Source organism: Sturnus vulgaris, chromosome 13 (assembly GCF_052056855.1).
Source record: "Sturnus vulgaris isolate bStuVul1 chromosome 13, bStuVul1.hap1, whole genome shotgun sequence".
Taxonomy (NCBI): domain Eukaryota; kingdom Metazoa; phylum Chordata; class Aves; order Passeriformes; family Sturnidae; genus Sturnus; species Sturnus vulgaris.
In genome coordinates, this window is record NC_142255.1 from 14191058 (window position 1) to 14218168 (window position 27111).

General features: G+C 41.7%; 1 protein-coding gene across 9 annotated transcripts in view; it reads right to left on the bottom strand.

The window, feature by feature from the left end:
* Window positions 1-27111, bottom strand: part of AKAP13 (A-kinase anchoring protein 13) — a 207907-nt gene that overhangs the window by 27357 nt on the left and 153439 nt on the right. For 5 of the 9 annotated variants that reach the window (XM_088172629.1, XM_088172628.1, XM_088172626.1 and 2 more), the window contains 9 exons: window positions 24258-24604; window positions 21102-21155; window positions 17706-17768; window positions 15181-15358; window positions 14531-14639; window positions 10402-10527; window positions 6577-6619; window positions 5184-5289; window positions 232-403 (listed from right to left, as the gene is read on the bottom strand). In XM_088172629.1, coding sequence (XP_088028755.1) covers window positions 232-403; window positions 5184-5289; window positions 6577-6619; window positions 10402-10527; window positions 14531-14639; window positions 15181-15358; window positions 17706-17768; window positions 21102-21155; window positions 24258-24604 — 1198 coding nt within the window. The remainder of the gene's footprint in view (window positions 1-231; window positions 404-5183; window positions 5290-6576; window positions 6620-10401; window positions 10528-14530; window positions 14640-15180; window positions 15359-17705; window positions 17769-21101; window positions 21156-24257; window positions 24605-27111) is intronic. The other 4 variants (XM_088172624.1, XM_088172627.1, XM_088172631.1 and 1 more) reach the window with 4 other exon arrangements.

The window sequence follows — 27111 nt, forward strand, 5'->3', positions numbered from 1 at the left end:
GTAATGGCTGAGCTCAGGCTTAGGGAAGAGGTTTCAGGACACTTCCATGCAGCCACGACTCATTTCAGTCCAGTTTCCACAAGGCAACACACTGCTCCATGAATCACTATCTCCAAAGTCTCCCTCCCACCTTACATCCTCCAGAAAGAGGAAAATAAAGCATAAGATTTGCATTTTCCGTGCCAGATGCAATGAAAAATAAAAGGAAGGGGGGGAACCTCCCTGACTTACTTGCACAGTAGTACGAATCCTTATTGAAAGGCTTCATACAGTGGTAGCAGGTTGCTTGGGCTACAACGGAGGTTGCAGTGAAGAGATGTCCATTTAACAGCTTCTTATCTTTTTCCTTCTCCTTGGAATCTTTGTCCTTCTCTTTAGTCTTCTCTTTATCTTTCTCTTTTTCCTGTCGAGAGAGAATGACCAAAAGCCTGGTCACTTGGCAGAGTGTAACTCTTGCCTAGTTACAGATTGCTCAGTGTTTGCCTTTGCTCAGTGAGGATATCGACTGAGGTGCACCTGAACAATGGCCATGTGTCTGCACAGCTCTCCCTTAAAAAGCCCCTGTGGAAGTGGATTTACATACTACTGACTCACACCAGTGCAGAAGAGACCGAGTCTGTTCTGTAGACACCTACTTCCTTCTCCCTTTGTTTTATACTTGCTTGGTTTAAGGATTTTACCTCTTTTCTTCTTCTGGGCTCTCATCAGCCTCTTCAGCACTTTAAACATATTGTGTTAAATACAAATACCACATGTAGTTTTTATCAGACTTTCAACACAGCTAATTTTTAAGGCCAAACCATAAAGCTCATGATTTGTAACTGCATTTCTAATGGAGAACACAAGCTCTTCCTTAGTGCCTCTACAGCCTTACTGCCAAAATATTTCCACCTCTGTTTTCCTTCCAGCTAGCAGCTTTTTCAACAGTTACATGCAATCCCAAGTAACTACATGAAGTTTTTTGGCAAAATGAATATTTTACAAACTCTCGACCTACAGCACCACAGAAAGGCTGGGGAACAACAGCAACACCATAAAAGACCCTCTCACCTTCCACAAGCCACGACTCGACCTCTGGACTACTCAGCTTTGGAAAGATGACAAGCACAGACAGCTTTTCCAACTTTTTAGCAGAGCTTTTGCTTCTTTTCTATCTCTGCCTTAGATAGAAAATACTAAATACTAAAATTTTGAAATATTTTTCCCTGCAGCCTTTCAAGGATTTGGAATTCTTCCAAATAATTTTTTAAAGGAAGCTCCACAGAAAAAACTCTGAATTTGAATTACAACAACTCATCATCTTTCCATGTACCAACTCACAAAATGTTTATGATACGAGTCAACTCCAGGTCTGTACTTTTAACTGCAGATTTCCTGGCATCTGAAAGGGAAGCTTAACCAGAAACTGGCAAAAGCTTCTGTCAGCTTATCTTTGTATTTTGTTATTTATATGCCACGTGCCCTTTGCCTAATATTGTCCCAACCTGAATATCAGGGAGCTGCAGAGCTGCCCATGTGAGCAACTGCCATGAAGTGGCTTAAAGAGGGCTGGAGCTCTGCAGCCACTGCAGGGAAACTGTTGAGCCCTGGAAGAAATTCTCACATAATGAGGAACTCAGCCTAAGGACTCCTCTCCCAACACATCCCAGGCAAAATGCCAGTGCCGGAGTCTCTCCTGCAAAGTGTCATAAACAGAAAGTCTATTTACTGGCCCCAAACGCTGCTTTGTTCTGCACATAAGCAAAACTAGGAGTATTACCATATGGAATAATCCTGTCTGAAGCAGAAAACCTGCCAGAAAGAGTCTGCGTTGCGTCACATCTCCGCCTCCTCTGAGCCCTCAGCTTGGCTCACACCACCCCACAGAAACCTCCACAGCCCCATTTTCCATCTGCTGGGCTGCCCATCTCTAACCATATCCAGTCTGGCAGGATACAGGAACTAAAACTCTGCACTTTAGGCCTGGGCTGATGGTACCAAATTGATGCTTGGAGTTTTGCTCTACTGCCAAGCCTCTCGAAGCTCCAGGAGAAAATATCACTCTAAGCTCAAGCCAAATCTTGTGACTCTCATGCTGGAAGAAGATTTCCCATCCTATACTTTAAACCCACCTGAAGTTCCCTGCAAAACCCAGCAATTCTGAAGTCTAATTTTAATTTCAATTAAAGCTGAACGGTCCCAGGCAAAACAGGAAATTGGTGCACCACTCTCAAGGAGGAAACAGCAAACTCCACACAAGAGCTGCCAGCGACTCCACCGAAGGACAAGGTCTCACAATGAGATTTTTTTCAGCTTTCTCTTTTTTCCTGTGGCAGTTACTGGAACTTTATTTAAAGAAGGACTGTAGAAACGAGACTATTTCTGAGCAGTTGGAGCTGCCGGTGAGGTGTGAAGCCCGGCTGGGCCGACGTGCCAGAGCAGACACGGCGCCTGGCACGGCAGCGGCGGATCCCGCGCCCCAGCAGCCACGCAGCTCTTACCTCCCAGTGCTTCAGTCCCACCAGCTTCACTGTGATCTGAGGTACTTCTGAGAATCTGTGCCATTTTATGGACATCCTTCCCCCCGGGGCAGGAGAGCTGCTCCCCAGCAGGAGCTGCTCCCCACTAGCCCATGGCGACGCGGAGGCTGCAGCAGGGCCAGGGCCAGGAGGCTCAGCATGGAGGAGTTGAGCAAAAGGGGGAGGGGCAGGACAATTGCTGACTTCCTCAAAGATGATTTTAGCTGCTTTGCTATTGCTTTCATCTTGCCCTACCTTAGCTTCCACCAGTAAAAAAAAAAAAAAAAACGAAACTAAAAACCAAACCCATATGGGCAGAAAAGGATGTGATTAATATTTTACAAGTCACACGTCAATCTAAGACCACCTATTTTAAAGGCAGAGGGGAGTAAATCAAACACGCTGTGTTTGGGGTACAGAAAAAGTGAATTTTAAATACCTCAGTGTTGCTATGTAGTACTTCAGCAAACAAAGTGATGCAGAAGTTGCCCAGACAGAGAGGTTTTGTGTGTTGGAGCTCCTCCCGCTCTGCAGGTCACATATATTCCCTGTCTCCTAATCCTTTCAAACACTTGTAACTCCTACCATATACCCTGAAATGCTGCTGCTGGCACAGCACTGCCTTATTACTGTGCAAGGCAATGAAAAAGAGAAATTACTCATGCTAATTGTTTTAATTTCTCAGAAACTCTCGACCAAAATGAAAAAAAAAACCAACAAAGAGGGTTCTTTCATGAGCTGACAAAGATAGAGCATGCTTAAGACTTCAGAAAGGTGAATCAGGGCACTCTGCTAATAGCAAGAGATTCACTGATAATCCCAAATAACCTCAAGTGCATGCCAGGCAGGGGTAAATTTACACCAACTTCTATCAGTATCCACTCCAGTTAATGCCCTAAATACCACTTTATTTTTAAGGTTTTTTTACATAACTCTCTGCATTTTCCAGAAGAGCTATTGCTGTTAGTAGGCTCAGATGTTCTTTATTTTACTTTATTTCATCTGAGAAAACTGCATTTCTGAAGGTCTGCAGACAAGTAAAATCAAGCTGGAAAGACACTGAAGCCTTGCTCCCTCCTGATAGCTCAGAAACCAACTTCCTGTGTCAAACTTCCTCTTTCAGGGTTTGCTGGTTTTCTTTTTAACTCTTACAGGTTTTTCTCATCTATAATGCTTCTGAGAAATCAGAGTTCCAACGAATGTTTTGGTAAAATTATTTAAATGTACCAGTGGAGCCTTAAAAATGTACATAATGCAAACATTCCACTGTGAGCAGACAAGAAAATGTAACTTGGATGGTATTTTGGCTTTAATTTAGTAAAAGTATGAGAGTTGATATGAGCTGCAATTTTTGTAGTGCATGTTATGGTTGAGAGTTTGGAGTAACTCTTTATCAACACTTTCAGATACAATCATGAAATTAGTGAAATCAAACTGCACTGAGCAAATATCTAAAAGCACTGCTGTTTTATTTTCTGCCCCAACCAGACCTCTTACCTCTCTTTCCAGTTCTTGCTTTAGACATTATTCACATGAAGTGCAAGAACCAGTTAATGAACTTCCATTCTCACTCAGTCTGTACAAAAAGCTCCTGAACTTCTCACTGGTGTTTGCACAGAGGTTTCTATGTAAACAGATTTACTTTTCAACACTGTACTTTGCAGCAGGGAAGAGCACTGTCCTAAAGCTGCTCAGCAGCAGCTCTGAGCCACTGGCATTTGTGGCCATCTTGAAAAACAGATCAGTAAAAACTGATAAACTGTGTGTCATCACACCTCTCAAGGGCCTTCCAACAGTATTTATCAACACATTAATTACACATCACCTAACGAGAGAGTAAAGTGCTCTGAGCTTCTGTCAGAGAGATGAATCGAGGTGAGATTCAAGCAAAAACATCCAACCAAGCCAAGAAAATCCCCAAACATATATTAACCTTCAAGGGACAATCTAAAGCAACAAAAGGCCATTTGTGTGAAGTATTTAGCACTAATGTAATTATATCTGTAATCAATGCTGTTCCCAGGAAATTCAGCTGTTGAGCAGGGCATAACTTTCAGCAATTTAAATTCCAAACTTTCAAGGATGGAAAAATATAAATATTTGCCATCACTAAAAGTCACTGTTTGAGCAACTTCTCCTACAGTGCACAGGAACTTTGTGGCAAAAGTAAAAAAATGATAAAAAGACAATACAGCCTTCGGCAGCCAGTCCCTTCTTACAATTCCTGTCCTTGTTTTATTTAACACCTCTCAGGTTTTGTAAAAATGAGACTCATTAATCATTACAAAGCCCTAACTCATGCCAGGGCAAAATTTATTCTCTCTGGGGAAATGAGTGAAAATATAGAATCATAAAGGCTGGAAGAGACCTTCAAGATCATCCAGTCCAACTGTCCACCCAGCACCATCACTGTGGCCCAAATCTAGGACCCTGCACTTGGCCTTACTGAGCCTCATACAGTTATCCTTAGGCTCAGTTTTGGGGTGCTAAGATTTCCCATGGAGCAAGTTCCTATCAATCCACAGACATTCCTGTCCTTACAAAAGAAAAAAAAAAAAAAAAAAAGAAAAGAAAAGAAAGAAAGAAAGTAAAAGAAAGTAAAGAAAAGAAACCCAGGCAAAGACTCAAACACAGAACTCATCTCTGCTGCCTAGGGGCATTCCACAAATCACAAGAAGCACTTACTTTGCTCTTCTTGCTGCTGGACATTTTATTCCTGAGGTAGCTGAAGGTGCGGCTGACTTTTGTTACACCTTTACCAGCAGGGACACTGCTGCTCTCTTCAGATATGCTAAAATAATAAAAAAAAAAGATAAAAGTTGCTTTTATTTTTTGCCTTCCCAAAGCATCTGTTAAATGGATAGATTCTTTTTAAAGGACAAATGCATTTATTAGCCAATAAAGTCTAGGTGCTTTACGGTGTTTTACCAGAGAAGGAAAAGTGAAGACAAAATGCTAATCCACTCATTTTGAGATAAATTTCAAGGAACCCTCACATCTGTTTTGAAGCAGCCATGCCATAGCACCCTCTGCTGCTCCCCTTGTCAAACAATCAGGAACCATTAATGCTGTAAGGAACCATTTCCTTCCAGAGAAAGGCATCTAATGAACTCTGAAATTAATGTTTTTAACAGAAATCATACTGTCAGCAAAGCCTCCCCTGAGAAATGAGAATACCAATATTAATTAATAAACCACAATGGTTATGTGTATTAATTTAGGAATTTTTAGGATTTTTTTAGGAATTTTTAGAATCCCAGATAATTTTTGCCAGTCTTCATATGCACAAGCTTATGACTTCTTCAGCTATGACAGAAGAATAAGGAAACTATTATTGCATTAAAAGACATAGTCTGTCAATATTAAATACAACACAAACCAAAAGCAGAATGGAAATACAAATTAAATCAAGGAGGAGAAGACAGCAGTGAGCAGAGGTGAAGAGCCTCCAGGTCACAAAATAAAGCCCAAGCTGTCAGTGGCACAGAGACCAGACACCCAGTGCCACCAAGGTTCTTCCTCCAGGGAAGCACTTTGGAAGCCAGCAGGAAGATTATCTCTGTGCAACTTGCAAGGATGAATAGTAACATACAAAAACACGAGAGAGAGATAGAGAGAATTAGCCACAGGGAGAAAGCACCACTTTTAGTGTAAAATACAACTCAGGGTAAACTGATACCCTGCAATAATGCATAATCTGATGTTATTAGCTATGAATAAAGAGAGCCTTGTTAAAAGATGAGACTTAGAACAGACTTTCATATTCTGTGATCGAAAATATTCTTCAGCCTTTAGAGATACAGGATGGATTTTCACAAGTTCAGATTTCAGCTGAAGTGCAATGGTGCCAGGAAGGTTTTTGGGTATCCAAGGCAGAGCCCACAGCAGGAGTGCCCCCAGAAGAGACAGAGTGTCCCCAGGATAGGGTGTCCCCAGAAGAAACAGGGTGTCCCCAGGATAGGGTGCCTCCAGGACAGGGTGTCCCCAGGACAGGGTGCTCCCAGGACAGGGTGCTCCCAGGATAGGGTGTCCCCAGGATAGGGTGTCCCCAGGATAGGGTGTCCCCAGGATACTGTACCTCTGCACCGAGGAGCCCATGGAGCCGCCGAACGACTGCGTGCCTGCAAAAGATGGGAGGGGCAGGGGGGGACAGGTTAGACTGCAGCCTTAGCCCACTGACTTCAAAAAACATAGTTTGAATATTGAGATGGCTCAAGAGGAAAGGGAAATGTCTTCCAGAAGTGGGTGTTTACAACAGACTTCATGTGCTCAGGATAAAGCCTGTTCCCTGCATCCTTAGCTGCTCTCGAATTAGATGCTGAGGTGAAAGCCTGTTTAGTTTTTTACCACTCTTCAGCTATTAAGTAAAGACCATGCAACTGTTAAATTTGCTGGTAAATCAGAGTGTCTGAATCAGAACTGCCAATTCAATGACAGTAGGTATAAATGAGAATCATTCTGACACAATGCTTTTATTTATACTGCACTAGAAAGGATCTATTGTACAGCACATCCGGGTTTCATGTATAAAACTTTTCTCCTTGATAAAATTGTAGTTCATTTTCCCATCAAAATCCTGAGGCACTTCATAAAGAGTAAGGGAAACAAGGGAAGCCTTATTCTGTTTTCCACAAAACGTTACCAGCCTGGGGCTTCGTCACGAAACACTGCTTGAGGAAAGGCTGAATTTCAACACGAAGCTGAAGCCCTGCCAGTGGCACCAACTCTCTTTACACAAGAAACCTGCTTGCACAACGCATTTGGAGCAGATCTGGGAGCTGACACCATTTACCAGAACCATCGAAGAACACTAAAAAATCAGGATGAAATGATCCAGGACAGAGGGCTCTCTCTGAAACAACTGGGCTTGCCAAGATTCCAAAAAAATCTTCATACAAGCACTGTTTGCAGCCCTATCTGAAGTTCAAGAAGCAGCATGACTGTCACCTTACTAGGCTTCCCATATATGCCACAAGAAAAACAGTATTTTGGCTCAAATTCTCTTAAGGCTAAGGGTGAATGCAGAAGAGCTACTTGCCATTGAGGAAAAGATGGCCCTTAATCCAAAAGCAGTAAGAGCATTAGGAAAAACTGTGCATACAATACTAGCCTTTAAATACAGATTTTCTAACCACTGATTCAAGTGCCAACAGAGTCTGAGACAGAAATATCATTTCTTCATATTGAGAAACTAAAATACAGGCATACCCTGTTACCTAAACCCTGCTTGGAGAGCTGTGTTAATATTTCCCTTGCAAAATCTTTCACCTCATTAATGATTTATCCCAAATACACCAAAGTCAGTAATACTGTAACATGCAAGAAATGAAGTCTACTATTCAATTTCCAATAGTGATATTATATTTTTATAATATAAAACTACCTAAGTGCCTAATAGGATCACATAAGTAATTTACAGACTCTGAAAACCTTGGTTAAAGCTCCAGTAATTCTGGTTCGTGTTTCAGTTCTAGTTTGCTTTTAATCTGGGTTAGTCTTTCCTTCTTTTTAGAAGATTCATCAGTTTGACTGGATTTAGGTATTTCACAAATCTTTTTGATTCTTTGCAGTTAACATCAGAAATGTGAACAAATGCTGAATCATGAGCTGCAATAATTTGGTATTTGTGACTGTTTTTCACTACCTTGAGAAAATGCACTGCATGAGAACTATAATTATGTATCATTTATCTTTTCCTTCAATAGTTGTTTCATCTTAAAAATGGGGGCTCTTGGTACTGGCAGGCAAAATGGATCCAGTGAAAAATTAAGGTCTGTTGATGATTTCATATTTTAGATTATAATATAACATCACATGATCAACACTGCTGCAAGCTGTAAACCCCAGGAAGATAAGCAGAGAGAAAGACACATCTCCTCATCTTCTGGTTTGTTTCTGAAATAGAACAGGGGAAGGAAAGCTTATTTTCATAATGTTTTTGTTCCCTGTCATGACCAGGAGCAAAACTGAAATGTGACTTCAAGATCCACAAAAAATTAAGCTTTTGTTTCAGAAGGCATAACTGCTATCTATGTCCAATGAACCTGGGGTAGCAGCCAAAATTTGCTGTGTTTATCTGAACACCTTTTAAGCACCACCCACAAAAAATAATTGATATGGTAGCTGGACTTGAAATAATTCATCAAGATACATTATGCAGAAAGTAGTGACTGGACTAGGATGTTGAAACCAGCTTGCAATGCCTTAATGCTGTCAGTAATTAAACTTTTGTGGGCCAAAAAATCCAAAGGCTTCATAATTATTGACCAGCCATCTGAAATCCATGTCTTGAATATATCACCAAACAAACTTCAACTAATTCTCCATTTTCTAAAGAAAAAACAGGCATGGAGAGGTTGAAGATTGGTAGCTGCAATGCACGTGCAATTTCAGTGTTCACACATCCATCCTCTTATGAGAAATGAACCCTAAAGATGTGAAAAAACAAACGAGTCTGGGATTGCTCCATGAAAAGTGCCCCTTGCCAAAGCAGTCTCAGAAAGAGCTGTGGCTAAACCAACCTTTATAAAGTCACCACAGTATCCTCAAACATGTAAAGAAAATAATATCTGACATTATCTTAAATGATCATCATTAACAGGAACACTGTGGAGGGAGAGAAGATAAATCTAATCACTGACTACTAAAAATATCCTCTAAAATTGTCATACCCTAACATGAATATCAGGTATTGGGTGCTTAGAATAAAAAACAAAAAATAAATAATAATAAAATAACCCAAATGCTTAAAAGAACAGAACTCACCAAACAAATAAACAAACAAATAAACCCCCACCAAGAAGTTTACCTAAGGATATTTTTCACTGTAAGGCATCATATGAATGCACAGCTGTGTCTTTTTGCAGTTCACTTTGCAGGGACCATGAACTGTGAGTTTTGTAAAAGCAGAAGAAAAGGACAGAGCAATGAGGAAGGAGCTTAAATATGGAAGTGGGTAATATCACACCTGAGACAGGACTTTCCTGAAGGAAGGGATAAAGCCACAGTGAAGACCAGGAATGGAAAAGGGGAGAATTTCAATATGTACAACGTGGATGGTGTGGAGATTGTTTTAAACTCAGGAAACAACCAAAATCTGTTGGACTGGAAAGCAATTTCCCCCATCCCAGTAAGGACACAAGGAATGTGTGTGGTTTATTCCAACAGTCTAATAAAACATGCTTAAGAAATAGGAAGCATTTTGAATAATCTCTGGTAAGCCTATATAGAAAAACCAAAAGGAATCTGAATTACTTTGATTCAATCTTCTACCTTAGTTGGGCTTCTTTTAGCAAAGGAGTTTGCAGGAGAAAAAAAAGCTGCCAGAGAACTCTCACCTGTTTCCCACAGAACTGTTTTGATAACAATATCAGGACCTAGATATGAACACCTTGAGGATTTCGGATCTTTGACTGCAATTTGTGCTTTTTGCTTAGAGGGGGAACTGTGAAATTGCTGTGAAGATTTTTAGAATTTAATAATCAGGGCTTCTGTCCACTTCTCCTCCACTGAGCAATGCACTCACTGTCACCTGTGGAGGGCAAGGATGTTCTTCTTCTGCTAACTCCATGCCCTGCAACAAGCTCAAGGCAAGTATTTTGGTTTAGTAAAAAGGTAAAGATTATTTTGCTGCTCAGAGTGGCAGGTGATGATATCTGCCACAGGGATACAGACTAACACTAACCAGATAAGATGTGATGGTGCTGATGTGAAGATTCTTCAGATAATAATCCTTTAAATTCTGTCATTGTTCAGTACTCAGATACAGGACTAAGATAATGCTATTAGACACCAGGCAATGGAAAGGGCAGCTCAGTGTTTGCAAGGTGAAATTCCGGAGTCTGAAGCAGAAAACCAGATCTCCACCCATTATGGCTGCAATGCACAGAAAATGATTACTTACTATCCAACTCCTCCTCCTCATCACTGGAAGAAGAGCCAATAGAAAAGAGAGTTTTAGACTTAGGAATGAGTGGAGAGATGCTGAAGGAGAAGGAGATTCGTCTCGATGGTCGAGTCCGGCCCTGGGCTGAGAAGTGGGTTAACAGCAGACATTAGAGCATGCTTGAAAATGCATTTAATAATAAAAAGGAGAGGAAAGCAGCCAAAGCAAACTAAAAGCAAAGCAAAGGAAATGTCTGCAAAGCAGCTGGCTCCAGAAAGGCCCAAGAAATAAAGACCTGAGAATGTGCAAATTCCAGAGGGTGCAGGTTTCAGAGGGCACAGGTCTCACAGCATGCACAGCTCGAGGCTCAAGTCTTTCCCTACTTTTGATAACATTTTTTAATAGGATCTCTTACTGAAGAATTATAGGCAGTTATCTTTTCAAAGAGAATACCAACAACAAAATGGATCTCTGGATAAAGGGCATCAGCTTCACTGAAAGAACTCAAACTAGACTCAAACTAGAAGAACTGAAGGTATCTGTTTGAAGGTGCTTTCTGCAATTAAATGATGCAGCAAAGCCACCAAATATTAGCAAGGACAATTTATCTTAAGTGTTGACTTTATCTACATGGGTAGGTTCTTGACACTTCAATGTCTAAAAAAAACCAACAATGTTGATAATGTTATGCCCTTCAAAATTTTCAGCTTTAAAAAGGAGACACTTAAACTTCCCCTCTCTTCTTCCAACATAAAACAGAAAAAAAAGCATCTTTTCTGCCTTCTAAAATTTAAGAGTCCTTGTTTTAAAGAAACTGCCTAAACATGAGAAAAGTCCCACGACATCCTCTTCTGCCCTTGCCTGTAAGATGCCTACCAAACATAGTGCCCAACTCAGCAATCAGTCTGTGACATCAAATTTCCCATCATTTATTTTTAAGAGCAGCCCTTGCACAGCAGTAGCTGTGCAACAATTCTTTGTAAGTACATGGTGTCTGAAAAGAGAATTAGGAGCCAGCTAGCCATTTTTTACTGAAACTGGATTCCTAAAGGCCCTATTTCCCAAACCTTCTCTTCATACAAGCACAGGTGGAAAGCTCTGAGCTGTGAGCTGTGATGGACACCACTGCTCACATGGTACATCCGTGTGTCCTCAGGAAAGGTGACTGGGACAGGGCTGAGGAAACCCTGCCCCTGGGACAGCTCTGACCTAAGGGTCCGACTTAAGCACCTGCATGAAACATCTTCAGCACAGCTATTCAGGTATTCTGAAGTCATTCCCTGGATACAGCAATTCACTTGCAGAACAGGCTAAAGACTTTATCAGTATTAAACTTCCAAAAGAAAGACAAAACTATTTCTCTCTTTGAATAAAACACGTCCTTTCAGCCACATACAATGAGGGTTTTTTGCATGGCTGTTATCATACATCAAAACTGAATTCAGAATATAAAAACTCTCTCTACAGAATAGCCAATGCTATGCAAGCAATGCAAAACAAACTCCCCTGAACACTTCCTCCAGCCATTAGTCACAAATGCCAATTGCCTAAAGGCAATTTGACTAAAATATTCAGTTTTCCAAGTAAGAAATAACCCCAGAGGGACCCATTGAAAGGTATTTAAATGGAAGAATTCTTAGGAAGACCCACGTATTAGTTTTGTTTAGACTGCCTTTTGAAGGAGTTGTTCTAGTGTTCCAGACCTGAAGAACACAATTAGGCAACACGACTTTTTCCTCTGTAGTCTACTGTCTATTTAGACTAAAAGTCAAGATGAACAATAATACTTTACTGTAAATTGAATCACCTTTGCCAGCACAGCTCAACTTCCATTTCAGTGGTTTTATTTATAGCAATTCCTGGCTTTATAACTGTGCTCCACACTGGAAATTTGCTATTCCAAGGCTAAAAGCATTCTTCCGAGCTCTCCAGCCAACAGCTCTTGTGACCTCCCTCCATAAAATGCTAAAGGATTAACATTGTGAATGGCCACAGCAGCTCTTGGAACATCTGGCACATCAGAGGGAGTGTGGGCTAGGAACTCAAGTCTTGGAAATTGCTCCTCCTTCAGCACATATGACAATAAACAGTAAAAATAATAGAAAACCCTCCATATGTATATTAATCTGGATTTAGTTATTAAAGTTCTTGAGCACAGCGTGTTGCTTTGTTCCCATTCAGAAACATTTGCAGGGATCAAAGGGTCATTTTTTTTTTAACACCTACCACAAAATTATGCAAGTGGAATAAAGAACTGAATTCGTTGTAGAATTCATTTCCATGTTATTCTTGCATAACTCTTAAGTGTCCTGCTGGAAAAACATGAACCTCGAACCCAGGTGACACAAGGGAGTTTATACACCAAGACCTCCTGCTTCACATATCCTATGGTCACAATTCAAACAACACTGTTCCTCTTCCAAAGGGGAACAATGAAGCAGAATAATAGAATGGTTTTGGTTGGAAAGGACTTTAAAACTCATCCAGTTCCAGCCCTCTGCCATGGGCAGGGACACCTTCCACTAGGGCAGGCTACCCCAAGTCTCATCCAACCTGGCCTTGAACACTTCCAGGAATGGGGCAGCCACAACTTTTCTGGGTGATTTACCCAAGTCTCTGTAGTCAAGAAGGTGTCAGGATTGGGAAAAAAATCCAGGAGCTAAATTTTCCAAGTGATTATTCCTTTTGGATGCTCACATCAACCCCTCAAATGCTCTGATATTCAAAACCCACCTTCCTGTAAAAATGTGGCCCTATTGAGATGTCACAAATTAATGACTGAGAAAATAAAGTTCACAGGAATGTCAGTAATGTTTACATTCAGTGTCCCAAACTCACAGACATCTGCCTCAAAGCACCAGACTAACCCTGCTACTTTGCCAACAGCCCCTCTGGAGAGGTTACTACATCTTCTCTTCCTTCTTTCTCCAGGGACCAGGGTGACCATGCAATGCCTCCATGGCATTTTTAACACCAGGACACAGGATATTTTAACAGCCTCAGCCATCCAGGCTCCCTCAGCCACCAATAGTTCATTTTTGGGGAGCCAGCCAAGTTTTAGGTGTTTGGTCAGGGGCTGGGTGCAATGCCAAGAAATTGGTTGCCTCAAAAAACCACAATGAAGACCTTCAGCCCAAGGAGGGAAAAGGCAGTGCCATCACACAGGGCAGGATCTGATCTCTTCATGGGACAGAGCTGCCCCATTTGGTTACTGGTGCTGGGGGACACATCCACATTCTTATTAATCATGGAATTATCACGGTGCAAAATTTAAAACCATCTCCTACAAAGCTCAATCCCTGTAAGCTTCCTCCAGCAAGCCTCCCCCATGGAAACACCTTTCTTAAAGCACCTTGTTGTGCTTTGCAAGGGAGAATCATGGCAATGAAGAGGAAATATCAGACACCATCACCAATTGGCAAGAGCTAAAATGTCAATAGGGCTTCTGGCTGGCAATTAATAAAATGAAAACATGTGTAATACATCCAAAGCACATCCAGATGCAGCCCTCTGAATGACTTTTTCAGCTGAAAGAATCAATTCAGCCAAGTTGCAAAATTAAATGCTTCAATTAAGCTAAACCGGAAAATTTTATAGAATCATCTTTTATTATTTTCTTCAGAAATGAGATTCATTAAATTACACCCAACTGCTCCAAAATATTTAACTCAAAATGAATAGCAACAAACTCCCTCAAGGAGATCAAGACATGGATTCTCAAGTTTCCATGTATTACGTAAAAAAACCTAGATGGAGGGAAGTAAAATCTCAAGTGGAGTTTACCTGACATCAAAGGAAGAAACTCTGAAAGGTGGAAGGATGCAAAATTAGGTTCCCTTTTTTTTTTTTAAGTTAACAAACTCAATAAATCATACTTTTCATAGTAGCAGTCTAATTTAGAAAGAAAAAAGCAACCTGCACAAAGGAAACCTAACAGAAAGCAAACAGCAGGGATACATTGGGAAGAACAGAACTAAACTGAATGAGTTCTGCCTCTCCACCCACAATTCCATGCAGCAGTGAAACATGTACTTCATGTAATAAAGGAAGCATGAGCGGGCAGTAGCACATTTTGCCTTGGGAAGGTAGCAAGATATACTCAATTATACAGATGACAGAGTGGATAAGGGAAAACTGGATTACTCACTGTCGAGCACTGGTTTGCTAATTGACATTAGAGACATGGATTTGGTCAGTGGAGACGAAACAGCAGAAGAACAGAAGTTGAATCCTTGTGGCTGCGATGTCTGATGCACCTGCAGAACAGAACAGAACCACCCTGAGTATGTCAAGAATGACAGAATCATCCCAGCTTCAGTACTTGTGTTTACTCCAACTTTCACTTTGAAACAGTGCACAGGTGAAATACAGCTTTTTTTTTTAAGTGCCAGACAACCAATTATGAAACAGAGAGACTAGGTGTGCTTGATTTTCTTGCAAGACATTACAAACAGATATTGTTAAAACTCTCTGGTGGCCATGGAAATTGGTGTTGTGACTCCAGCTCAGCAGAACTAGATTGTGGTTCAACATGATAAAAAAATCCGATGCTTTAGCAGTGTGTTCCCCAAAAATGCCATTCCTCTAAACAAGAGAAGACACAAGAGTTGTGCTGCCACAAAGAATGAAGCAGAACATTTAAAAGAGTTGGAGATTCCTCCATGTTAAAGACGGAGGATTTTTAATATCATGTATATGTATATATAAGGTGGTTGTCAGGCTGTCACTTGGGAAAATGACTTCCAAAATGTTGATGTAACATTTCCCAGACATCCAACAGTAGCTGGACAGCTTTACCTGGTGGTTGTAGTCTCTGATTTCTCCTTGCTCCATCTCCTCAGTGAGCAGGACCAGGGACTGATTGCTGGCAAGTGGACTCCTCCTGAGGTCCTTGGAGCTCAGAGAAGAAGCCTCCAGGTTTGCAGAGGGCTTCTTGTTCTCACCAGAGTCTCCAGTCAGGCCTTCGAGGCTGTAACTAAAGAGAGAGCACAGAGGTCAGATGCTGCCAAACCCTTAGGGACCAGTGTCTTTCAGCACAGAGCACCTGCACACATAAAACACACAGCAGGCACTGAGGAGTGCAGGCAAATGCAGGTGTGACTCCTCAGCACGTTCTTTTTCCTTCAGAGCAAACAGCAACATCTCTGTGCTTCTAATGAGACATAAGGGTTTGTTCGTTGTTTGAATAACCATTGAAATTCCTGGTCAATCACCTTTCCTACGGTTTTTTTTTACTCTTTTTGAGTGGAGCACAGGAAAATCCAGAAACACCCCTTCTAAAGATTTTGGCATTTCCACGTATTCTTTTTTCTAGCTTTTTATTAGGCCCTCCCTTGGAATAAAGCCATCCAAATCAAACTACCTTGCATAGCATGGTGCTGCCTGTCCTGGACCAATACTCCTCCACATCAGCTGCTGTAACACTCACCTCTGCAGCCACATCCTCTGAATCTATTTTAAATCTTCACACTGCACAGTTTTGGCACTGATAATGTCATTTATTCTGCCAAAGCTGGTTTCTTTTTTACCCGTGCCGTGGCTTTGTTTTTAAATTCAATAAATGTTGTCTCCATCATTCAATCAATTTTATTTTATCATCTACTGAGGAAGCTAGGTCTTGCCCAGCACAGCTGGGCAATAACTCAAAGCTAAATAAAATACTAAACTTTTGCTTGCAGAATTGAATTTTAGAAATAAACATTTGTCCAAACTCTGTAGAGACAGGTGCTGATAGACAAGTGACCTCTACAGAAAAACACAAATACACTCTCCTCTCAGCTACACAAAACACACCCTGTCTCACATGGGACTATTTAATTTGATAAATCATGACCTAATATTCTGTTTCTGACCCTCCTACTCCTCGTGCCCAAGCAGCAACAAATCTGCTGAAATGCCACTGTGGAGTCACTGGGTGAAGATTTACAGATTCCCCTCCCAGGACACAAGCACAGGACCATGGCTAATGTTTGATTTGATACTCACTAAATCTCAGCCCTAGCCTGGATTTACATCCCAACCTAAGGCTAATCATGACATCTCAGTGGTGAACAAGCTGACATGTAAACACATGAAAAAGAAAACATACTACAGGCTGTACAAATGATTTAAACAACTACAGGAGAGCTTTAAATTCAGGTAGACTTGCATAGCAGTGATTAATGTTCTGCAGTCTCTTAGAAGCATTAAAAGGCTCATAAATATGCACCTTGAAAGCAAAAACCGCAATAAACCACGAATAAGAAGATTTAATAGATTTATAAAACCTTTTTTCATGATAATTAATGAGAAAAAAGGACTGGTTTAAGCATTTATAATTAAACCTGCTTTAGGAAGATTGTGATTCATCAATGTCTATCAACAGCAGGCATTTAAAAGTTTATTCTAAAACACCTGTAGGTAGAAATCAATCCCATTTCTATTGATCGTTTAGTACAGAAGAATATCTCTTTTTCACATTCCAAGGTGGCAACAATGATGCTACACAGTAGAGAAAAATATCATGTACTTGTGACAAAACTTGCTAAAACCTGCAAATATTAGCCCATAAAATAGTTATCAATGCTACTGGTCTGTAATTTGCTGATTGGCATATACATATCAAACATAATTAAACTGCACCAGGAAGGGCAGGTTTATTTCTCAATATCTACTCTTCAGAAGAAGAGTTGTAATAGCTCTACCCCCAACCAGCAGAAACTGCCAGAGAAAAGCTATAAAGCCATAAAATCTGGGGGACTGGTTTCCAAACAATATTGGGTAAAGATGTGACCTGTAAACATCAATCTCAGCACCGGGACTTTCTACAGAAGATGCAAACTTTAAGAGCCTGGGAAATTTTCATCTGGGGTGATCAAACTTTTTTTCAGAGAAGGTTTTACACGATTAGTCTCTTTGAAGAAAAGCCTAGGTCTTTCAATTTACAGAGAGCAAATCTGTGTGAACTTAAATCCTTTATGAGACTGATCTGGTACAAAGTGGTGCTGAACCATACTTAATCTCAGTTTGATTCTTTGGCTGTCACAATCATCATTCTGATCACTGCTGCGGAAAAAAACATGGCTTGAAGTCATCACAGAACAGAGCAGCTCAACCCAACAGTGATTCTTTAATGCCAGGGGCCAGTGGAAATCAGCCACCACCTCCACCTGCAGCCCAGTTCTGAGGATCCACTCCCAGGAGTGATTGCTGAAAAAGCAGAGCAAGCAAACACACACGTGCACGCTTCAGCCAGAGCAGCAGTGGAGGAGGCGACGCACGAGAAGCTGATGACAGAGTGTCTGCAGGGCTCCCGTGCTGCTGCACGATTATTCATACCATACCTTCTACAAGTAAAGTCAGGACCCATGGCAATGTACTGTACGCCTGAGGGACACCAGCTCAAACTGGGAACGGCAAAAGAGGCAAAGAAAGGAAAAGGGCAGTGATTATCGGATTGTTATGGAACATGGGGAACGTTAAAAGACTCTCACTCTCACATATCTTAAAAAAAACCAACAAAAAAACCCCAACGAACTCAGAAATAATGGAGTAGCACACGTCTGGTTGCAAAAACACACCACAGTGTCCCAAATGCCCAAGGTTACCACTGAACAGGGAGCAGGACAGCCCATGCTTCCCCCAAACCGACCCCATCAGAGAGTATACAATGTACTGGAAATAGTACTCCTTGTGGGGAGAGAGGTTTTTGGGAAAAACAAGGCCAAAACATACCAAAGCCAATTTGTAAGTAATCATACACAGCCATTGTGTTAGTAATGATTAATATTTTCCTGAGAACTCTCATCTTCAAATCAGAAAAAGAATCCCTTACAGATATTTCATAGTGTAAGTGCCCTCCATAGAAATATTAATAATCTCAGCCTATGCTTGGAAAAATAAGGAGAAATACACATTCTTAAATGCTGCACAGACAGTCAGTGAAAGAGGCTGGACCAAAAAAATAGGCTAATCTTACTATTAACTTGGGATTAAATCAAGAGTGCTTCTAACTAAAAAAACCTTTCAGCTTCCATTCCCCGAAAGAGTCCCAAAGTTGCATCATGAAAGACATAAGAAATGCAAATACAGAATGCAAATATTTTGGTTGTTATTTTAGACTGCTTTTGGGGTTTTTTCTCTGTTAGCTCATGGCACAATTGCAGGTTTTGCAGAAACAGAGAAATCCATCTTCTTGTCAGCTATGACATTTATATGATCCTTAAATCCCGAAAAAGCTGTTCAGGAAGCAAACGTTGTCTGAAGGGAATTTTGCATGAGCACAAGTCCTGCTCCCAGGTGCTGGTCTGAGATCCATGCAAGGAGAGGACATGGCCAGAACATGCTCTGCTCCATGACAAGAGCCTATGAAAAGGGCAGAACGAATTTTGAGTTCCAGAAGCCTCTGAGGACACAGATGAAGATTTAAAGCCACTGAATGCTGCATGCCATGCCAATAAGTCCTCATGTTGTTTCCACACATACTGCAACACTGGAAATGCTCTGGAAGGGTTTGACAATTGGAAACATTCTGGAAGAGTGTTCAGAGGTGGAGTTTAGATAATTGCTGCCTGTTTTATAAAGCACATTAACTGGGTGAGGATACACCCAAAGCTTTGCACCCCCAGCTCCCAGGTTCACCAGTAGCTCTCAGCACAGTACTATAAACATTCTTCATGAAACCATTCCTTCCCATAACTTGTCAATATTTCCAAGTACTTCATCATCCTCACCCAATTCAACTACAGTGGCAGATGTTTAAGTATTACTGCGGATGGCAGGGACTAAATACTGGTGTGAACTCACAGAGGAACTAAGTCCTGGCCACAGGACTCCATCACACACAGTCTGTACTCTCAGGCCTGGGTTCAGCCTTCCAGTGGGTCACTCAGACCTGCTCAGGGGCAACTGAGAAATCATCCCAAGGAAGGTGTCACACATGATTCCCCAGGCCATCTGCTTGTGGCCACAAGAGCACTGAGCTTGGTCGACCCTCTGAGATATGCTTATGTCACCTTGCTTTACAAAGTCACTCATTTTGGTGTGGTCCCTTTTCAATTGAAGGAAAGAAGATTCTCATTAAAGAAATCATGTAATGTTCACACTAGACTTCAAAAGATGCCTCTATTCCTGCCCACTGCCATGTCATGATGATGATCCCAAATGCTAAAACTGCAGGGGAGGGAAGTAGAAAAGTAGAGGGAGGGAAGAAGAGGAGCCCTGCATATGTAGGAGGAAGCCTGTTAAGAAGTCAGAGAAGGAAGGAAGGGGATCTGTTGGCAAAGGCTGTGGAAAGCACTCTTGAAGAATCATGGTCCTGCAGGGGAGCCACCCACAGCCTGTTGGCAACACCATAAAATCCAAAAAAGATTAATGCAGAGCATGCAAAACTCCTTTACAGAAGACAACTTGGGGAAGAGGAGGAGCTTTTATCTACATCAGCCTTGTGGGAGAGCACAAACTGTTGGAATCAGTTTCAGGCTCCTGCTCTGCAAGTGGGGTTAGAGAAGATGATTCCAAAATGGTTTAGAGACCAGAAAAAGTGAGAAAGTGTTTATGAAAGCATTCTCACACATTTCAGTTATGACCAGGTATTCTAGACATTTTCTAAATGTAAGCTTCGTGTTTCAGGATATTTTGACTCTAAATACTAACACAGCTCCAACAGAGGAGGAGCCTTAGGAGACTGCTGATAAAAAGAAGTTCATTTGCATGACAGGCACTGCACTGCTTCCTGCAGTGATGCAAATGAAGTGGCTTCTTAGAAGTAAAAAAGCATGTTCTTTCTTGTGCCTTTTTTTAAAAATTCTTTTTTAAGAACGTTCTTTTGAACTGCACAGCACTGCTAGGGTTCACTGACGCTGATGCACGGTAATGTTTTTGGTCATAGCATCATGGTAACATTCTTTTCACGTGTGGGGATGTGGTAGCTTGTTTACACACACATCACCTCATCCACATTTCAAATGAAGTGAAATCCTGTTAACCTAGCGAAGGCTATGGGAGGTGAGACAAGGTTGAACCACTGAAGGGCAGAAGTTCAACTTCTCTTTTCTCTTCAGCCTAAAATATCTGCATGTGGACAGCCCACATCTGCTGTGTGAAAAATTAAGTATCATCTTTTATATACTAATAGCCAACGCAAAGGTTACGTGAGAGGAACTGCATATCTGTGGGATGGATGAGAAACTGAAAGTTTGTAACAGAGAGGAAAACCACATGCAAGTAAAGAGAAAAACACACCTTATTTTCTATTTTTCAGGAAGATGGTTATAAAAACTACCAAAAGACCAAAATTAAAGCCATTTAATTCAACCAGCTGCAGATCTGCAGTGTTCTCCAACTCTGAGATTGTGTCTGACCCATCCCCCTCCTCCAGCTGCCCCTCCTGCAAGTCTTGCCAGGAGTCTCTGATCTGGTTTAAATCCAAATCACACACATGCTCCCAGGTAAACCACAGTTTTAACCAACTCCAAATCTTACACATGCCAAACACCAACAAAACCATATCTGAGATTTCTCTTCATTATTAACATAATGTCGTGTAGAAAACAGCTCGAGCTGTGCTCTGTGGGGCACAAAACCTGCGCTGGGTCAGACTGGAGAGAGAAAGCAGCCAGGGGGGATGCACAGCTCTAATGCCAACACTTCCAGAGGTACTAGAGGTTTACTAACATGAGAGGATGGAGTTAGTAGACATTCAAACACAAAACAGTTAGTCACATTAGTTGGCTTTGTACCTTCTCCTATGAATGGGAGGCTTCTTTATACCATCCCCCAGAATTCGCATTGAACTGAAAATGAATCATGGAGAATGGTCAGCAGCTTGAATGAAAAAAATTAATTAACAAATGGCAGCTAAAGGATTAATATCCCCAACACACAGATAGAGGGAATGGACATACAGGGAAAACACAAAATGCAATATGAAAGGAAGTGATGAGTCTCTGTGTTTCTCCTCTCTTCTGCAAATAAATCTGGTTTGGTTGGTTTTATTTTGTACAGAAAGAAGGCTGCACAGGTATTGATCATGTCGCAACTCTGCTGCTGCCAAAGCCAGGCCAGTTTAAAGTTTAGATAAGGCCAAACTCTTTGACAGAAGCTGTTAGCAACAGTGATTAACACCAGCTCCAGTTTTGCAGTGCTTAATCCATCAGTGAAACACGAGGGTGTTTCTTTCCCCAGAAAATACACCTCTCTGGACATTTAACACACACTGCAGCATTGCTGAAAGACAGGCATTTCAAATCTGCTACCAATGCCAGGAATTAACTGAAAGATTAACATCCTCCTGTTCAGCCTTGTTGGTTTTCTTCATATTTAAGAATATTAAAATAGCAAAATGTAGACACAAGGATTATCTGTGAAGTGCATTTGAGAAAAGATGGGAAGCAACGGAAAACTGACCATTTTTTCACATTCCATTTAAGATTTATTTTTCCCTTGATCTTTTCTGTGAACAAACTCTTATGCTCATGCCTCTTAAAAAGAGAAAACACGGAACAGTGGAAAGGATCAAATTTTACCAAAGGCTGGTTTCTTTTTCTGTAGGTTTTTTGGGTCCTGTATCAGCACCTCTATCTAAGCTTGACTTAGCTATCTTTGTCATCAAGGTTAGGACTATTTTTGGTGTGGATGGGGGCTGCAAGTTGTTGCTGGGGCAGGAAGCACCTCTCAGAGCTCAGCTGATGGTGCCCTCTGTCACTCCATTCCTCTCCTTGGCTGCACAGCCCAGTTCTGATCCTTGGGCTGGTTTTGGTGGCAATTACACTTTATTTGGTTATTTTTCTCCTCATTTAGTGGGTGCAAGCTGCTCACCAACAGAGCAGAGAAGTGCCCAGAGGAGGGGAGGGAGCACAAAGGGGTGGGAGCAGCACAGATCCAGCCCATCAGCAGGACAAACCTCAGCCAAGGCTTGTGCTCAGTGCTACTCCACTTGGAAGGTTTGACAAAGTCAAGTTGCAATAAGGACTTTTCCCCTTCAACTGGAAAAGCATCTACTGCATGTGAAAGAAATGAATAAGCAAACACTCCGAATTTAACTGATTTGAGTGAAAGTCACTTGTTTGCACTTCCTCAGTATTTGTTGTTTCACTTAGCAACGAGTCTCAACATCACAACAGCCACATAAGAAAAGAACAAAGAAAAGAACAGAACGACACAGCAAATAATCCAAATTCCTTTCTAAAAGAAGTATAAAAACAAACATAAATCTAATCAGCACCACAGACCCACCCAGTTTTTCGAATTACCCTACATGACAGCTATCCTTATGTAGCTGCAGCTGTATACGAGAACATATGAGAAGAATTACTGTTCCTTTAACTCAGATTTTCTTAAATTTACAAAGAATGTACTTTCCCATATCAGAAACAGCTTCCAAAGTGTGATGCAGGAGAATTTAACCCCATCTGTTCAGCGTTAGCAGTGATTGCCAGCTATGCAGTTTATTACTCTCAGAAATCCTTATGCATCAGGCCCTACACTTAAAAATAAATATCTCCAAATGAGTTTATGAGCTTATGGACTCATTCAGTCATAAACCTGCAGGTGTGCTGACTCTTTAGTCACTTTTAAAAATTGATAGGCATTACTTATTTAAATATTACCTGGGGACCAGGAATGAAGCCCAAAAAAGGTGACAGCATTAAATAACAACAACAACAATTTTTCACTGTATGTTACTTAGAGAACCCTGAATGGGCTTCAAAATTGACTTTAAAACCTGAAGGGTCTACAGTGTTCCCTTAGTGATACCCAGAGCTGCTGTGTGTAAAGGATGCATACATTCCTGATGGGAGGCTGCTGCCTCTCCCCGGATTATCCAAAGGAGTCAGGAACCATTTTCAGGAACCCTTTGTGAGTGACCAGTTTTAAGTTAATGTCATCCAGCCCCACATGTGATGGCTCTGTTTCTGTTAACAGCAGAATATTTGCCATGAGGACACAACAGGCAGCCAGAGAGAGGCACTGCCCTGCACAGCTGGGCCTGCAGCCTCTGTGAGCTGTAGGGAGGATATGGCACCCTGAGCCTGATAAAGAAACTGGCCATTCCTGCTCTGAGAGCATTAAAGCACATTACAAACTCTGGCCAAACCTCCACTGGGCTCACAATACACAGGGTTTGGCCTCAAGCACCCCACAGCCCAAATGCTGAACAGTGCAGGGCATGGAAAGGAACCTCACACCAATCACTACTTTTTGTTGTGCATCTTCCTTTATTTCATCTTCTTCCCCACTGAAATGGGAGACTGAGCAACTTTTCTTCCCACAGTCACTTGGCACCAGCATGGACAAATTCTCATGGTTTGTACACCTCTCCCTCTTGTACCTTCTGAAAGAACAGATGGGAAAAGTTCTCTTTTGAATCTTCCTGAAGAACACCAGGGACACTGGTGATGAGTTAGGTGGAACTTATTGTCCACGAGAGACTGAAGTGGAAGCAATTCTGTGAAACAGGAAGGACCCATCTCACCATTATGAAGAGTTTCCACAGAATTTTTTTAAACCCCAGTGCCTGTGTTATCTCTTAATACAATCAGAGCAATAATGATCACGTTTATTCTGTGGTCAGAGATTTAACACTCCAGTAATTCCTTTGTACAGAAAGGGGTGGTGACAGTTCTAATGGAAGACCTGTCCTGAGGTAATTCCATTTACTCTGGAAAGCTCAAACATACTGTAAGTATTAAGTACTTTAATCCTGAAAGTTAATTTAAGAAAAACCAAACAAACATACGTTAGGAGATTGTCTGAACCTCTTCAAAAGGAAAAGAAATAATCAAAAGTGACGCGCTCGCTTCTGATAAACTCTTCAGTTTTATCACGCCAGCTTTAAAGCTCAGATAATTATGCATGAGTGGGTGCAGAGTAAATGAAAGCAGCTCTTCACTCACCTCCTCTGATTGATTTCTGCCTCGTTGGTGGCGTTCTTGCCCGGCCCCCAGCTGTGCCGACGGAAGGGGGAGAGCGGCCGCATGGAGCCGCGCAGCACGGAGGAGGGAGCGGGCACGTCCGTGATGCTGTCCAGCTCCTCTTCCTTCTCTCCCCCCTCTGAGGACACCATGTTGGTGCAGCTGCCATCCAGGCTGTGCCTGTCCTTGGGCTGGGCGAAGCTCCCCGTGGGTGGGAAGGGCAGGGACGTGTCGCTGCCCAGCGATGAGTTCCTCTCCAGGGACATGGTGTCATCCGCAGAGGAGCTGGAGCTGGTGACATCGCACGCAGACTGCTCCTCCTCAGGCTGCTGGGGGTGAGAAAAATTAAAAAATAAGTTCAAGTAGAATCATAAGACTGGTTTGGGTTGGAAGGGACCTCTAAAGGTGAGCTAGTCCAATACCCTTGCCATGGGCAAGGACTTTGTTCACTAGATCAGGCTGTTCACAGACCCATCCAGCCTGGCCCTGAACACTTCCAATGAAGTGAATACATTTAACATTTTAAATAAATGCAAATATTTTGTATTTCACAGGAACTGAGAGATTTCTTAGTGGGTGGCATAAGGCAAATTAATCATCATAGAACTGAGACTTTTTGCTCTGATTTCAAAAGAGGTTGAAATGCTCTGCAGGGTGATCTCTTCCACCCCACAAGTCCCTGGCTGCCATTACCCAGGCTCCCAGCCCAGATCCTCTGCCTGCCTTCCTCTCCCCAATTCTATATTTCATCCTGCACAGCAAACCCTGCTCCTCTCACCATTTCTGGCTAAACCTGATATCAATCAAGGTGCCATAAAACTGCCAAAGGTTTACTGAGAGCAAGTAATGGGGAAGGGGGTTATCACAACTCCTGAGGACAAACTCCAGCCTCTCCTGTGGCACTGGGATGGGCTCGTAGAGCTCAAGGACAACACACTGTTCCACTGCATCAGGCAACACAAAAGGGAGAATTATTCAGTAGCAGAAAACAGAAAAAAATAAAAGCTTAGTTCCTCATCCCCAACTACTTTCCATTAAGCAGAGATATAATACCAGGGTTTGCAGCATTTTCAAATCCAACTGTCTTCGAAAAATACTGTTCTGCAGGAACAGCTGCCCTGTATTAGAGATTTTGACTCATACTGTAATTTTTGGGTTTAGTTTGCTTCAAAAGCAGTATGTAGAAGCCAAACTGGTTTTCTCTGGCCAAAGGGCACATGCTGACCATACAGCCCCAGAAGAGCCCTCGTTCCCTGTGGCCACAAGCACCTCTCTGACATCACCTCCAGTCTGAAATGGTGTTTGCCCCGAGGGACTGACATGGGAAGTTTCAATTTATCCTCCTGCAGAGCCCTGTGCTGTATCATTTAAAATAAGAAGAGGCAGAGTGCTCTGTCAGGCCATACACAACAGAGCATTCAGCAAAGCCCTGGTGGTTTATTGTCCTCACACAGTGGGCTCAGGGGCTGGGCAGCAGCTGAGTGCTCCAGGGGCTGCAGGCTGTCTGCAAGCATTTGGCAGAAGACAGCTGGATACAAAATCCTGCTCTTGGAAGGGAAAGATGGGCATCACACCCATGGAGGGAAGGATGAGCAGGAGCAGTGCTAAACACTCTAGAGACTCTTGTTTTTCTGTGTTTTATTTGATGGGCGCATATAATAAGCTATAAGCTTTTTCTTTTATTTAACTGAACAAAAAGAGATATTCAAAAAGTCTTCTAATTGAATATTTCGCTATTCAGAGAGAATACCTGTTTCAAGCTTAGCTATTTTTTATTCTTAGTTCAGATTAACAGGTACACAATAACGTTCCTGAGATGGTTTAACTAAATGCTGCCACATTTCTTCCCTTCTCACATCCATCAAAGGGAAACAGAGGGAAAAAAAAAGACAGCATCCACAGCACAACACCGAAGTACAAGAACCTTTTAAACACCAAGCATTAAAAAACACACTAAAAATACATGCCTCCAAAAACATTCACTGCATGTTAACATACGTCAAACATTAATAGTGACTGTCAGAAAACCATATTCTGTAAACTAGTAAACTTTTGGATTTGATAGATATGAATAGGAGGTTGAGGTTTACAGAAGAGAGAAGTGAAATGGAAGCCCTATAAAGTTTTTGATGATGTTCAGCAGTATTCATGATAATCTGATATTTGTGTGACTCACGATGAGAGCTTACTGAATTGCTTAAATACAGACAAATCAAGTAGTCATTATGTGGGTAACACTCCTACAGTGGAGAAAACAGTCTGTCCGTTTTCTAAGACAGGAAAATACTACCAGACATTAGATTAGACTGGATGGGGCTTTGGAGCAACCTGGTCTAGTGGAAGGTGTCTCTGCCCATGGCAGGGGGCTGGAATAAGATGAGCTTTAAGGTCCCTTCCAAGCCAAGCCATTCTGTGATTCTGGGACTGGGGCAGCAGAGCAGGAGAGGAGAGGACTGACCTCACCCCATCAGCTGTGCCATGTATGGGACAGTTTGGAAACTTTCAATCTGGATGCAAATCTAGAAACAATAATGCAGAACACCAAATTATATAGGGAAGAATTACAGTAAAAAGAGGAGTTTTTATTTCCCAAATGAGAATACTGCAGCAGTTTGAAATGCAGAACAAAACCCACTTCCCTAACTAGGAAGATTTAGGGCTTTTATCACAAAATGCAGTTCAAGGAGATGTTTGAAAAAAGGGAAATGCATTTGGTCCATTTAACTTTTACCTTGAGCATTCGACTGACGACAGAACACAATAAACAATTCCCTTGAACTTGTGGCCCACGCTTATTCTTCTAAAAATATTCTGCCGTCATTTCAATGATCTTTTT